Here is a 15,674-nt window from a genome sequence, read left to right as displayed (position 1 = left end):
TGTATAGGATGGGGAAGGAAACTGCAGGGGATGGGTACAATCAAAATGTGGAGCTTTTTCAAGGAACAGCTACTGCGTGTCCTTGATAAATATGTACCTGTCAGGCAGGGAGGAAGTTGTCGAGCAAGGGAACCGTGGTTTACTAAGGAAGTTGAAGCACTTGTCAAGAGGAAGAAGAAGGCTTATGTTAGGATGAGACATGAAGGCTCAGTTAGGGCACTTGAGAGTTACAAGTTAGCCAGGAAGGACCTAAAGGGAGAGTTAAGAAGAGCGAGGAGAGGACACGAAAAATCGTTGGCAGATAGGATCAAGGAAAACCCTAAGGCTTTCTATAGGTATATCAGGAACAAAAGAATGACTAGAGTAAGATTAGGGCCAATCAAGGATAGTAGTGGAAAGTTGTGTATGGAATCAGAGGAGATAGGGGAAGCGTTAAATGGATATTTTTCGTCAGTGTTTACACTGGAGAAAGACAATGTTGTCGAGGAGAACACTCAGGTTCAGTCGACCAGGCTAGATGGAATTGAGGTTCAAAAGGAGGAGGTGTTAGCAATTTTGGAAAATGTCAAAATAGATAAGTCCCCTGGGCTAGATGGGATTTATCCTAGGATTCTCTGGGAAGCCAGGGAGGAGATTGCAGAGCCTTTGTCCTTGATTTTTATGTCGTCTTTGTCGACAGGAATAGTGCCGGAAGACTGGAGGATAGCAAATGTTGTCCCCTTGTTCAAGAAGGGGAGTAGAGACAACCCTGGTAATTATAGACCTGTGAGCCTTACTTCCGTTGTGGGTAAAATGTTGGAAAAGGTTATAAGAGATAGGGTTTATAATCATCTTGAAAAGAACAAGTTGATTAGCGATAGTCAACAAGGTTTTGTGAAGGGTAGGTCATGCCTCACAAACCTTATTGAGTTTTTTGAGAAGGTGACCAAACAGGTGGATGAGGGTAAAGCTGTTGATGTGGTGTATATGGATTTCAGTAAGGCGTTTGATAAGGTTCCCCACGGTTGGCTATTGCAGAAAATAAGGTAGTAAGGAATTGAAGGTGATTTAGCGGTTTGGATCAGTAATTGGCTAGCTGAAAGAAGACAGAGGGTGGTGGTTGATGGCAAATGTTCATCCTGGAGTTCAGTTACTAGTGGTGTACCGCAAGGATCTGTTTTGGGGCCACTGCTGTTTGTCATTTTTATAAATGACCTGGAAGAGGGTGTAGAAGGATGGGTTAGTAAATTTGCAGATGACACAAAGGTCGGTGGAGTTGTGGATAGTGCTGAAGGATGTTATAGGATACAGAGGGACATAGATAAGCTGCAGAGCTGGGCTGAGAGGTGGCAGATGGAGTTTAATGCGGAAAAGTGTGAGGTAGTTCACTTTGGAAGGAGTAACAGGAATGCAGAGTACTGGGCTAATGGCAAGATTCTTGGTAGTGTAGATGAACAGAGAGATCTCGGCATCCAGGTACATAAATCCCTGAAAGTTGCCACCCAGGTTAATAGGGCTGTTAAGAAGGCATATGGTGTGCTAGCCTTTATAAGCAGGGGGATTGAGTTTTGGAACCACAAGGTCATGCTGCAGCTGTACATAACTCTGGTGCGGCCGCACCTGGAGTACTGCGTGCAGTTCTGGTCACCACATTATAGGAAGGATGTGGACGCTTTGGATAGGGTTCAGAGGAGATTTACTAGGATGTTGCCTGGTATGGAGGGAAGGTCTTACGAGGAAAGGCTCAGGGAATTGAGGTTGTTTTCGTTAGAGAGGAGAAGGCTGAGAGGTGACTTAATAGAGACATATAAGATAGTCAGAGGGTTAGATAGGGTGGACAGTGAGAGTCTTTTTCCTCGGATGGTGATGACCAACATGAGGGGACATAGCTTTAAATTGAGGGGTGATAGATATAGGACAGATGTCAGAGGCAGTTTCTTTACTCAGAGAGTAGTCGGGGTGTGGAACGCCCTGCCTGCAACAGTAGTAGAGTCGCCAACTTTAAGGGCATTTAAGTGGTCACTGGATAGACATATGGATGAAAATGGAATAGTGTAGGTCAGATAGGCTTCAGATGGTTTCACAGGTCGGCGCAACATCGAGGGCCGAAGGGCCCGAACTGCGCTGTAGTGTTCTATGTTCTATGTCTGTTGCCTGGGCTGGAGAAAGGGAGTTCTTTCTCACTTCTGGTGTGCACTGGGTTGGTGTGCTTTTCCACTGCTGTGGATTCTACTGCTGGGAGTTGCAAGAGAGAGAGGCAGACTGATCCGATTGAGCAGTGTTTTCCGCTTGTTACTGACTGCAGCTTCTAAAGGTTCCTGCTTGTGGCCGTGGTGAGTGTGCAGAGCAAGGTTTCCCAGCACAACTCGCTCACTGGATGGCACTCTGAGAGAAGGTGAGACACGCAAGGGTGGGGGAGGCTAGGGAGGTTTTGACATGGTGTGGAAGCTCTAACTGATTGTTGATCTACCCTCTGGCATGACCCTGTCCAGAGGCTCAACATTTGACTGGGACTCAGCTGAGACCTGGGATCCAGCAGACCTCTGACTGCTGACTGCCTTGGATGTTCCTGCCTCCACATGATGTGCACCAGGAACTGTGTGGTGTTTACCAGATTGTGCCCAAGAAGCCTGTCCACTAATGTCGCCCACCGAGGTGTTTGTCTCTGAATTGGTGGAAATTTGGGGTGATAGCTGTGACGCCTCAATGGTGGTCTCCTTAATGCTCTCCTCCGAGGTGGTCTTTTGGGTGGCGGAGAGTGGGCATGTGGTCAGTGAGAGGGAAGGATCATTTTGTCTGACATGAACAACTCACTTGAGACACGTCATCTGGGTAAAGAGGCAGTGGATCCTCACCTCTGTGGCACAGGCCAAGCTCACTGTCAGTGACTGCATTCGCCTCAGACAACCACGCGATTTCCAGGACCAATTCCCCATAAGGGGTGAGGATCTCTGGCATTCCACCCCCTTATCTTGGCCCTTTCCCGCTTATGATGGGCTATCTTTTCCCGTGGGGACAAACAGAGAACTTTGTGAGCCCCGTGGGTGATGCATCAGGTGGGTTTGGGGCCAGTTTAGCTCACTTGGTTAGACAGCTGCTTAGTGACGTACAGCAAGTCCAGCAGCGTGTGTTCAATTCCCGCACCGGCTGAGGTTATTCATGAAGGCCCCGCCTTCTCAACCTTTTCCCCTTGCCTGAGGTGTGGTGATCATCAGGATAAATCATCACCCGTCAACGTGTGGTCATCTGGGACTATGGCAACTTTACCTTACTTTATCGTACCGGATCAGGGGATCTACAATGGATCGCATGTGTGGGCACTGCAACTGGATATGAAGGGGTTTTGTTGGTAGTTGCCAGGGGGTGCTGAGGAACAAGCACAAAGATCGGATGTGGGAAGGGTAAGAGGTGTTAGCCAGTGATTTGTGGCGGGCAGGGGGTAGAGGGCGGCTTGGGCATTTGAGGGGTGGCAGACGGAACTGATCCCTAGAGAAAGGTGGTAACATATCCTTGTAGCTTGGTGGAGGTCGTTGGTCTTCTTCCGACATTGGATGCATGTCCTCATGGTCATGCTGGTCGCATTGACACCTGCTACCACTCCCAGGCGGTATTGGTGGCCCTGCCGCTGGCCCCCCAAGACCCCTTCGGGAGAACAGGATGCCCCATCTCTCTGTCACAGTGTCGAGAAGCCTGCCTAAGTCGGCATCCCCAAAGCGAGGAGCAGGTCTGCGCGCTGCCATGCATGTGTGCTGACTGGGAGTGAGTGGTGAGGGAGCGCTTAAAAGCAGAAAGCTGAGGCGCGAGTCTGGCGAATCAGATGGCGAGAGAGCCAGTAATAGTGAGACACTCATGATAAACATGAGCAAGATCACCTCCTGCTTGCTATCACCTACCGTCCTCCCTCAGTTGATGAATCAGTACCTCTCCATGTACACTACTTGGAGGAAGCATTGAAGGTCGCAAGGACACAGAATATACTCTGGGTGGGGGACTTCAATGGCCATCACCAAGAGTGACTCAATGCACTGCAGCAGGTGGTGAGAGAAACAACAAGAGGGAAACACCTACTGGACCTCATCCCACCAATTTACTTGTGACAGATGCATCTGTCCATGACAGTATTGTTACAAGTGATCATCAGACGGTCTTAGTCAGGACCAAGTCCCATTTCCACATAATCTACTGTGCCTGATCTCCTCTGGCTCCTAACTAATATTGGAATAATTTAACAATACAACACCCAGAAGATAAATTGTGGCTGCTGTTTCCCAGACTCTGCTCTGATCATGTTGCCAGAGCTGGAGTAAATTGTGCCCATATTTTATTACCAGATGAAAAGCAAGGTAAAATTAGTTTGGATTACAATCAAAAATGGGAATGGGAGAATCAACGTAACCAGCATTTGTGGTGACTCCGTTTTCCCCCACCAGCTGCACCTTGATATTTCAAATTGACAAAGGAAGGTTTTTGGATTGAAAATGGAAGATCATTTGAAAATCTCCCTTATTAATGCAACAACAACCATCATTATCTCCTGTTTTCAAACACTGCAAGGATGTAAAAATAATAATTCAGAACTTGATGATTCATCTTACCAGAGTGTTGAAACCCAAGTTTCTTAAAGCTTGCTTTAGAGCAAGAAACCTGTCCCTGTTTCGAATCGTCTCAGTTGCTGTCACCTCTTCCTGTGCATTTGGGATCATATACCTGTGCCGAAAAGGATAGCTAATTAATGCTTAAATAATTCATATACACCTGATGCTTTGCTGTCACTGACTATCTTGTGCTCACTATCCAGTAGTAAATGAGAATAATACTGAGAGAAAACTATTTCTACAACTGGACAGTTCACATTAATATCAGCAGCACAAAATATTAGAATGCATTTTGCGACCATGCATTCAATATATTTTCTGGTTTCCATGCTGAATTGTGCCCTTCAGGTCTCACTGAGGGAGGTAGCCCAGAGAGGTACAGTGCACAAGATATTACACTATTTATCACACAGCTGCTTCAAGTTTAATCTGAATCTCTGATCTGGAACGTTCAACAGCCAGAGTTTGGGTTTGAAGTGTAAACTTCTGGAGTAGGTTAGGGTTAGGGTTAGATATAAGTACATTTTCCCCAATATCGTCAGTCTGCTGGTAGAACTTGGGAACCTTTCAGTCATTGGTGCTTGAGGCAGATATTCCTGCAATTTTCAGGCAATGTTGAAGGAAATTATTTTATTCATACTCTGCTCTGCACTGTTACCTCACTGAGCCAGGGACCTGAGTTCAAGTCTGGGTGATGGTCTGTGTGGAGTTTGCACATTCTTCCAGTGTCTGCATGGGTTTCCTCTGGTGCTCAGGTTTCTGCCAACAATCCAAAAATGTGCAGGGTAAGTGGACTGGCCATGCTAAATTGCCCCTTAGGTGTCTAGAGATGTGGGCCTAGATAGAGTGCTCTTTCGGATGGTTGGTGCAGACTCGATGGGCCTCCTTCTACACTGGGGACTATATGATTCTCTGATTCTACATCTATCATCTATGCCGCTGGCGCCACATTGCTTTCCTTTTCAAGTAGATATATAATTCACTTTTTTCTGTGATAATTCCCAATATCAGATGACACCTTTATTATAATAAATATTACATTCTCTGGCTTACCCTGAACTACAGTGTTTCCATCTGCTAATGCCTACGGTATATATGGAACATGATCTCAATCTGTTTAAAAATAAGATGCTATAGCACATACCTGTGTGCAGAAAGATTGCTGAGATGCAAAGCACACTTCTCCTCAGTTGACAGGCCATCATTCATCAGATAAAAAATATTAAAATTGCGCTGGCTATGTGGCCGAGAGATAAGCCGAGACTTCTCTAAACAGTAGGTATAAACTCTGGCTGGAAGAATAATTTGTTAACTTATCAGAGCACTGTCACATCTTTCAACAAGTTAGACTCCTATTATTATTTAACTTGCAATAGGTATCCATACTTGTCATGCAATAACAATGTATTTATTTATAGCTTTGTTTTGTTTTTTTAGCAAAGTGTTGTACAAAATTATCCATGATGATTTTTTTGTTGATTTTGCATCCATGATTTTCCACCATACAACCTTTATAACTGCTGCCCCCTGGTGGGAAAGTGAAATTAACGCTTCATGAGTTCACATTGAAGTTTCACAGAGTTGCATAAGCCTAATGGGGCAGCATGGTAGCACAGTGGTTAGCACTATGGCTTCATAGCGTCAGGGTCCCAGGTTCGATTCCCGCTTGGGTCTATGCGAAGTCTGCACGTTCTCCCCGTGTCTGCATGGGTTTCCTCCGGGTGCTCCGGTTTCCTCCCACAGTCCAAAGACATGCAGGTTAGGTGGATTGGCCATGATAAATTGCCCTAAGGTTGGATGGCTTTGCTGGGTTGCGGGGATGGGGTGGAGGTGTGGGTAAGTGGGATGTTCTTTCCAAGAGCCGGTGCAGACTCGATGGGCCAAATGGCCTCCTTCTGCACTGTAAATTCTATGATACTATGATAATTTATTTTGAATACAATAAGGGGAATATGGCATTATGCATCTTGAAAGCATACTACAATATATTGATATAAATGGGCAAGTATTCACTGAGAAGTATGAAACATGCAAAGTAAAATAGTTTAATCTTCTTCACCATATTTACCAATGAAAACATTAATGATATCTAATGTTCAACCCAAAGACAACCTTGGCAAAATTTCAGTAGTCTTCAGTCTGAAGCTGAAGGTCAAGAGCTCAAACTCTAATTCGGAATTGAGCATATGGTATAGGTTGAATAGTACCGTGATTATCAAAGGTGCTAGCTTTTGGAAGAGATGTTCAGTTGAAGCCAGTGACAGGATTCAAGGAAGGGGAGGCAAGTTCTCCCACTGCCCTGAACAACATGTATCCTTCAACCAACAGCATCAGAAACAGCTTCTGGTCATTTATCTCATTCCAATTTGTGGCACCCATAACACTTTAACAATGAATGCATATCAAAACAAATTATTGGATATGATTTGCTTTTGGAATTCGTGAAAACACGGAAGGATTCTATAAAAAATGTCAGTTTTTTCTGGTCACAAACTGTAATTAAGATATTAAAGATTTTATGTACAACAGTTTTAAAGGCACATTTCTATTTTTCAAATCTTTACATAATTATGTATTTTCTTGCCCTATTATGTATTTTATTTTCATGGACAAAATGTTCTGTTTGAGCTGCTCGCAGAAAAATACTTTTCACTGTACCTTGGGAGACGTGACAATAAACAAATCCAATCCAGTCCACATCCTTATTCAAAATGGAAGTGTAAACAAAAAACATGGCACCTCCAGTGTTTATTCAAACCTTGTCAGATTCAGATCAGCTAGAGCTGTCTACATTAAGACATGCAAAGGCCCCTCTAGGGATGTTCAATTAATTCTAAAAAAGTATGAAAAAACCCTTTGATTTCGGAGATAACAGGAGGCAGGAAAGGAATTCAAAGGACCTCAACATAACTAACTTCTTTGCCTGGTAAAACAATGCTCAATCAAAATTAACATAACAGCTATTTTAAGTTTTGGAACTGTATCAAGTCTGTTTGAGAGAGCCATTGTTATGCAGAGCCCCCAAGAAGAACACAAAGAAACTGCTGACCTGCTGGGACATGGAAAGGTAAGACTCTGAATAGTCAACTACAGAAGCCATCCGCTAAACTGAAACTCAAGTTTTAATTTGGAAAGAAAGAATTGTGTCAGCATCAACGGGACCAAGGTAGAGATGGTTAGCAGTTTCAAATTCCTGGGTGTGCATATCTCCAAAAATCTGTCCTGGTCCACCCACGTCGACACTACCACCAAGAAAGCACAACTGCGCCTATACGTCCTCAGGAAACTAAGGAAATTCGGCATGTCCACATTCACCCTTACCAACTTTTACAGATGCACCATAGGAAGCATCCTATCTGGCTGCATCACAGCCTGGTATGGCAACTGCTCGGCCCAGGACTGCAAGAAACTTCAGAGAGTCGTGAACACCGCCCAGTCCATTACACAAACCTGCCTCCCGTCCATTGGCTCCATCTACACCTCCCGCTGCCTGGGGAAAGAGGGCAGCCAAATCAAAGACCCCTCCCACTCTGCCTACTCACTCTTCCAACTTCTTCCATCGGACAGGGGATACAGAAGTCTGAGAACACGCACAGACTCAAAACAGCTTCTTCCCCGCTGTTACCAGACTCCAAAATGACTCTCTTATGGACTGACCTCATTAATACTACACCCTGTATGCTTCATCCGATGCCAGTGCTTATGTAGTAACATTGTATCCCTTGTGTTGCCCTATTATGTATTTTCTTTTCTTCCTTTTTCTTCCCATGTACTTAATGATCTGTTGAGCTGCTCGCAGAAAAATACTTTTCACTGTACGTGACAATAAACAAATCCAATCCAATAATTCAAGTAACAGGGCCACAATGTTATTTCTCTTTGAAATCTCAGCTGAATATATCTTTATTTGCTTTTAAACATTGCATCTCTATCTTAGTGAGTATCTTTTTAATTTTCACCCAAGTAACTTGCAGCAGCAGTTGTCATAATAAATTAATCTTTATTTAGTTCAAGACTAAAGCTTGTCTGATGCATTTTTAAAAAATTGAATCACTCATACATTCAAATACACACACAAAAATTCTTAGCTCATGGCCAATTTTAAGAAAACACCTTTTGTGCAGTTGTGTCATTTTTATTTTGCTCAAAGAAACTATCTAATATGCTAATGTAACTTTAAGTCCCTTTGGAGAGGAAAGATGCCCACCCTTTTTGGAGAGGGAAGCACACTTTGGGTTTCTTAAAAGTGAACATAATGATGCACTTTTTTATGCACATACTCAGTATTCTGGGCTTCATTCATAGGGTCATAGAGTATAAGAACAAGGAGGTTATGGTAAACTTTGGAGAGAGTGCAGTCGACGTTTACAAAAATGGTTCCAGGAATAAGAAACTTAAGTTATGAGGTTAGATTGCAGAAGTAGCCACTGTCCAGAAGACGGCTAAGAGGAGATTTGATAGAGATGTTCAAAAACATGAAGAAGCTGGACAGAGGAGATAGGCAGAAACTGTTCCTGCTTGTAAAAGGATCAAGAACGAGAGGGCACAGATTTAAGGTGGTTGAGGCCTGGAATGCACTGCTTGAAAGTGTGGTGGAGGCATGTTTAATCGAGGAATTCAAAAGGACGTTAGATTATTATTTGAATAGAAATAATGTTCAGGGATATGGGAAAAAGGTAGGGCAATGGCACTAAGTCATAATACTCATTAGAAGAACTGGTGGAGACATGATAGTCCAAATGGCCTCCTTCTGTGCTGTAACAGTTCTGTGAGTTGTAGATTTGGTTCCACCTATGGTGCTTGCATTCCATTTCAGTTACCCAGCAGTTAAAAGGTAACTTGTAAGATGCTTATTTGAAAGAAGATGGGAACTTCAAATTTGGCTTAATGATAATTCCCTGTTATAGATGTTTTTTCAGGAACAGAGCTGCACCAGCAGAACCAAAATGTGGTCCCAGAATGTTTTCATAAATTCAATAAGTTTCATTCTCCAACAAAGCTGTATTTGTGTAACTGGGTCCCACATCTCTGAGGCTGAATTCAGACCGCAAAACCAAACAAATTTTGAATTGTCACTGGTTGCTGCCGTTAATCTGAAGCAGATACATTGGAACCATTTCAACCCAGAGGTTATGAATGACCAGGAAATGTTGACCAACATTTTCTTAAATTTGTGATTTACAATTCTGGGACCTGCACCAGGAGTACAATTTTGTGAAAGCTTGAAAATAAATGGTTTCACAAACAGCCTTACCTCCAGTGAGCGTCCGGTTGTCTTCACCGAACTGCAATCCTAGGTACTTTATATACCGACTGGAAGTATCATTCAGTGTTGTTTTTGCATGACCAAAAGATTCCAGTACACAGCTGACCTAGAAGGAAAATGCTTATCAAAACATAAAGTAGCACGAGAACTGCCACGTAAACTTTACATTCCTTGTGACTGCGAGACCGACATGGAAACTTATTTCAGTATGTGTGAATGAATCCATTCTTCCCTACAATATTATATCATTATAATTCCTCAATTTCAATGCACCGAAAATATAAGTGCTAATAACATCACCCAGCCTGAAAACCTTTAGGATGACTCTGGGTCATTTTTATCCAATAATTAAAAGTTTTATATTTGCTGAATTATAAATGTTCTCAGTAGTGAATGTAAACTAAATGTGCTTCTGTTAAAAGGTGTTTCTTTTGTCTTCTGGGTGTTGTTTGGGAAGTTATTAAAGATTACTTAGTGTTGTATTCTTTGGGGGTTGTATTTGAATTGATGGTTGCTAAGATGTTCACTGCATATTTTAAAAAGGATAACTTGAGTTCATAGAATAAACATTGTTTTGCTTTAAAAAATACTTTTCGATTTCTGATGTACCACGCCTGTAGAGTGGGCCGTGTGCTCCCCAAACCACAATCTATTAAAAGTTGTGAGTCAGGTGAATTCCATGATACACTTTGGGGTTTTCTACACCCTGGCCCATTATACCAGATACATTTTACTTTAGGGAAAATGGAGCTTTAATAAATCCTGAATTTTGTGATTTACAGTTGGACACTTTTAATTGAAAGAGGGCTAAAAAATATATTATGTTCTTCTCTTTAAGTAAAATGCATCCCGTTATTTGGGGGGAAAAAACATTGGCTGTAAATTCTGAGCTCCAGAGCAGTGTATCGGGGGGGTATCCCAAAGATACACTGGAGAATGGTGCTAGAAGTTCCCAGGTAGGGACTGCATGGAAATTGTACAGGAAGTTCAATCTTCCTTTGTGATTTAAATCACAAACTTTGGATGGTTCTGACTATGTTATAGCAATAGTTACCCAAGAATTGAAATCACTTCTAGCTTCTGGGTAATGATAGCACTGGCCCAAACTGGTCCCCTATAGGATTATAACCCCTCTACCACTCCAACTATTACCCTTCCCACTGACCCAACCCTTAGGACCCCCCTTCTGATGGTCTGATCAAACCTGACCTGGCACCCCCTTACCCTCAACACAATTCCAACCCCCCACCCGACCCATTACTCCATTAGGTCTGAGACCCAACCCGAGAACCAACCCTGCCGCACGAAAACCTGACCTAACCACGGAATCCGGCTCGAACAAACATAACCTCCACCCTCAAAACCTGACCCGACCATATCACCCCTCCGCCAAGCCCAAACAGATCCACTTTTCCCAGGCCCAACATGAACTAACTGCCCCCGGTTCCCCATGCCCAGTCCAAACCTCCCACCAACCCCATGCCCGACCCAATATCATTCCGCCATTCCCCATCCCTCATCAACCTGACACACACTCCTCATCCCACCTCCCAACATTAATTATTTCATGGAATGTAGGGGGTCACTGGTAAGGCCAGCGTTTGTTGCCAATCTCTTAATGCCTTTGAGCGGAGTGCTTGTTAGTCCATTTAAATAGGCAGATAAGAGTCAACCACATTTCTGGAGTCACATGCAGGTCAGACCAGGTAAGAATAGCAAATTCCTTTCCCTAAAGGACAACAGTGAAACAGACAAGTTTTTACAATAATAGCTGTTCGTTTCATGATCACCATTACCGAGACTAGCTTTATATTCCAGATTGTTTTAAGTGAATTTAAATTGTACCAGCTGACATACTGGGATTGGAACTCATGGCCCGACAGCATTAGCGTGCGGCTCTAGAATACTAATTAACCATCAGCACCACAATGCCACCATCTCCCCTTCCCCGTAACCCCAACTACGGACAGGACCCAAAATGACCTGTCTCTCCCAGTCTGACTCACACCCATCCCTCTCCAAGCCCAGCTACCAACCCCCTTTTGAGGCCCAGACCGAAACCCACCCTACCCCCTCCACTCCCCACCAAACTCTATCCCAAATCCTAGCCACTTACCTCACACACTTAACTTCTCCCTGACTTGTTAAAGTGGCTGGACCTTCAAACTTACATGCTTTACAGCAGCTGGTGCCATGAAATAGGGGGCGTGGCTAACTTACATTTGACTGAGCTGCCCTCTACTTCGGGAATCTGCTGCGCTACGCAGACCCTGCCTGACCTGAGTTGGAAGGTCAGGCGAGATAAGGGGGGCTGAATTTAAAGTTCCGAGTAGTTAGGTGCGGAGTGGCAATCTGACTCGGTTGTCACTCCGCTGGCACTTACAGCCCGTAAACTGTTTCTTTAAAGCTGGAATTTAGACAGAGAACATAAAGTGCAGAAGGAGGCCATTTGACCCATCGAGACCCACTTAAGCCCTTACTTCCACCCTATCACCGTAACCCAATAACCCCATATAACCTTTTTTGGACACTAAGGGCAATTTATCAAGGCCAATCCACCGAACCTGCACATCTTTGGACTGTGGGAGCAAACCGGAGCACCCGGAGGAAACCCACGCAGACACGGGGAGAACGTGCAGACTCCGCACAGATAGTGACCCAGCAGAATCGAACCTGGGACCCTGGCGCTGTGAAGCTACAGTGCTATTCACTTGTGCTACCGTGCTGCAGTGATAAACAATTCGGAACAGTAGGGGTATTCAATCCTCAAGGTTGGTCCAGCATTCAATTAGACTATGGTTGAGTTGTACCTGGACAGCATTTATTCATCATTTTCTCCAAATCCATTGATATTTCACAAAAAAATGATCACGCTCAGTCCGGAAAGTTTGAAGTGACGCAGCGCCGAAAGCTTTCCGGGAGTCCCTGTTACGGATTTGTGCTGCCCTGTGTGTTAAGAACCGATTCCTGATTTCATTCATGAATGGCCTGGTTCTCATTTTAAGGTTATGCCCCTTCCCCCTTAGTTCTGGAATCCCCCATCAGAAGAAGTATTTTTTCTCCATCTACCTATTTCACCCTTCTCACATCTTAACCACATCTACACTCAGTTACAGGCAGTTCGAGGAGGATCTGCCGACTGAGGTAGTATGGGTTGAACTCAGAAATAGGAAAGGAGCAGTCACCTTGTTGGGAGTTTTCTATAGGCCCCCCCAATAGCAGCAGCGATGTGGAGGAACAGATTGGGAAACAGATTTTGGAAAGGTGCAGAAGTCACAGGGTAGTAGTCAACTTCCCAAACATTGAGTGGAAACTCTTTAGATCAAATAGTTTGGATGGGGTGGTGTTTGTGCAGTGTGTCAAGGAAGCTTTTCTAACACAGTATGTAGATTGTCCAACCAGAGGGGAGGCCATATTGGATTTGCTACTTGGTAATGAGCCAGGGCAGGTGATAGATTTGTTAGTGAGGGAGCATTTTGGAGGTAGTGACCACAATTCTGTGACTTTCACTTTATTAATGGAGAGGGATAGGTGCGTGCAACAGGGTAAGGTTTATAATTGGGGGAAGGGTAAACACAATGCTGTCAGACAGGAATTGAATTGCATAAGTTGGGAACATAGGTTGTCAGGGAAGGACACAAGTGAAATGTGGAACTTGTTCAAGGAACTTGTTCAGGTTCATTAGGGGCAGCAGGGTAGCATGGTGGTTAGCATAAATGCTTCACAGCTCCAGGGTCCCAGGTTCGATTCCCGGCTGGGTCACTGTCTGTGTGGAGTCTGCACGTCATCCCCCTGTGTGCGTGGGTTTCCTCCGGGTGCTCCGGTTTCCTCCCACAGTCCAAAAGATGTGCGGGTTAGGTGGATTGGCCATGCTAAATTGCCCGTAGTGTCCTAATAAAAGTAAGGTTAAGGGGAGGGGTTGTTGGGTTATGGGTATAGGGTTGATACGTGGGTTTGAGTAGGGTGATCATGGCTCGGCACAACATTGAGGGCCGAAGGGCCTGTTCTGTGCTGTACTGTTCTATGAACAGGTACTACGTGTCTTTGATATGTATGTCCCTGTCAGGCAGGGGAGAGATGGTCAAGTGAGGGAACCATGGTTGACAAGAGAGGTTAACTGTCTTGTTAAGAGGAAGAAGGAGACTTATGTAAGGCTGAGGAAACAAGGTTCAGACAGGGCGCTGGAGGGATACAAGATATCCAGGAAGGAACTGAAGAAAGGGATTAGGAGAGCTAAGAGAGGGCATGAAAAATCTTTGGTAGGTAGGATCAAGGAAAACCGCAAGGCTTTTTACACATATGCGAGAAATATGAGAATGACTAGAGCGAGGGTAGGTCCGATCAAGGACAGTAACGGGAGATTGTTTATTGAGTCTGAAGAGATAGGAGAGGTCTTGAACGAGTACTTTTCTTCAGTAGTTACAAACGAGAGGGGCCATATTGTTGGAGAGGACAGTGTGAAACAGACTGGTAAGCTCGAGGAGATACTTGTTATGAAGGAAGATGTGTTGGGCGCATTGAAAAACTTGAGGATAGACAAGTCCCCCGGGCCTGACGGGATAGAACATAGAACATAGAACAGTACAGCACAGAACAGGCCCTTCGGCCCTCAATGTTGTGCCGAGCCATGATCACCCCACTCAAACCCACGTATCCACCCTATACCCGTAACCCAACAACCCCCCCTTAACCTTACTTTTATTAGCACACTACGGGCAATTTAGCATGGCCAATCCACCTAACCCGCACATCTTTGGACTGTGGGAGGAAACCGGAGCACCCGGAGGAAACCCACGCACACAGGGGGAAGACGTGCAGACTCCACACAGACAGTGACCCAGCCGGGAATCGAACCTGGGACCCTGGAGCTGTGAAGCATTTATGCTAACCACCATGCTACCCTGCTGCCCCCATATCCAAGGATTCTATGGGAAGCAAGAAATGAAATTGCAGAGCCGTTGGCAATGATCTTTTCGTCCTTACTGTCAACAGGGGTGGTGCCAGGGGATTGGGGAGTGGCGAATGTCGTGCCCCTGTTCAAAAAAGGGAATAGAGATAACCCTGGGAATTACAGGCCGTTTAGTCTTACTTCGGTGGTAGGCTAAGTAATGGAAAAGGTACTGACGGATAGGATTTCTGAGCATCTGGAAAGACACTGCTTGATTAGGGATAGTCAGCAAGGATTTATGAGGGGTAGGTCTTGCCTTACAAGTCTTATTGACTTCTTTGAGGAGGTGACCAAGCATGTAGATGAAGTTAAAGCAGTGGATGTAGTGTACATGGATTTTAGTAAGGCATTTGATAAGGTTCCCCATGGTAGGCTTTTGAAGAAAGTAAGGAGGCATGGGATAGTGGGAAATTTGGCCGGTTGGATAACGAACTGGCTAACCAATAGAAGTCAGAGAGTGGTGGTGGATGTCAGATATTCAGCCTGGAGCCCAATTACCAGTGGTGTACCGCAGGGATCAGTTCTGGGTCCACTGCTGTTTGTGATTTTCATTAATGCCTTGGATGAGGGAGTTGAAGGGTGGGTCAGTAAATTTGCAGATGATACGAAGATTGGTGGAGTTGTGGATAGTGAGGAGGGCTGTTGTCGGCTGCAAAGAGACATGGATAGGATGCAGAGCTGGGCTGAGAAGTGGCAGATGGAGTTTAACCCTGACATTTGTGAGGTTGTCCATTTTGGAAGGACAAATATGAATGCGGAATACAGGGTTCTTGGCAATGTGGAGGAGCAGAGAGATCTTGGGGTCTATGTTCATAGATCTTTGAAAGTTGCCACTCAAGTGGATAGAGCTGTGAAGAAGGCCTATTGTGTGCTAGCATTCATTAAC

The 15,674-nt window shown here is 44.6% G+C and overlaps 1 protein-coding gene across 1 annotated transcript in view; it reads right to left on the bottom strand.

Annotated features, from left to right (window-relative positions):
* The window catches only part of myo16 (myosin XVI), a 650,273-nt gene that overhangs the window by 286,220 nt on the left and 348,379 nt on the right, over positions 1 to 15,674 (bottom strand). The window contains 3 exon segments of the mRNA XM_038818242.1: positions 4,575 to 4,686; positions 5,719 to 5,866; positions 9,829 to 9,946. Coding sequence (XP_038674170.1) covers positions 4,575 to 4,686; positions 5,719 to 5,866; positions 9,829 to 9,946 — 378 coding nt within the window.

The sequence above is a fragment of the Scyliorhinus canicula genome, chromosome 14, assembly GCF_902713615.1.
Source record: "Scyliorhinus canicula chromosome 14, sScyCan1.1, whole genome shotgun sequence".
Taxonomy (NCBI): domain Eukaryota; kingdom Metazoa; phylum Chordata; class Chondrichthyes; order Carcharhiniformes; family Scyliorhinidae; genus Scyliorhinus; species Scyliorhinus canicula.
Note: the sequence above shows the minus strand (reverse complement) of the source record. Positions and strands in the feature narration are given on the sequence as shown.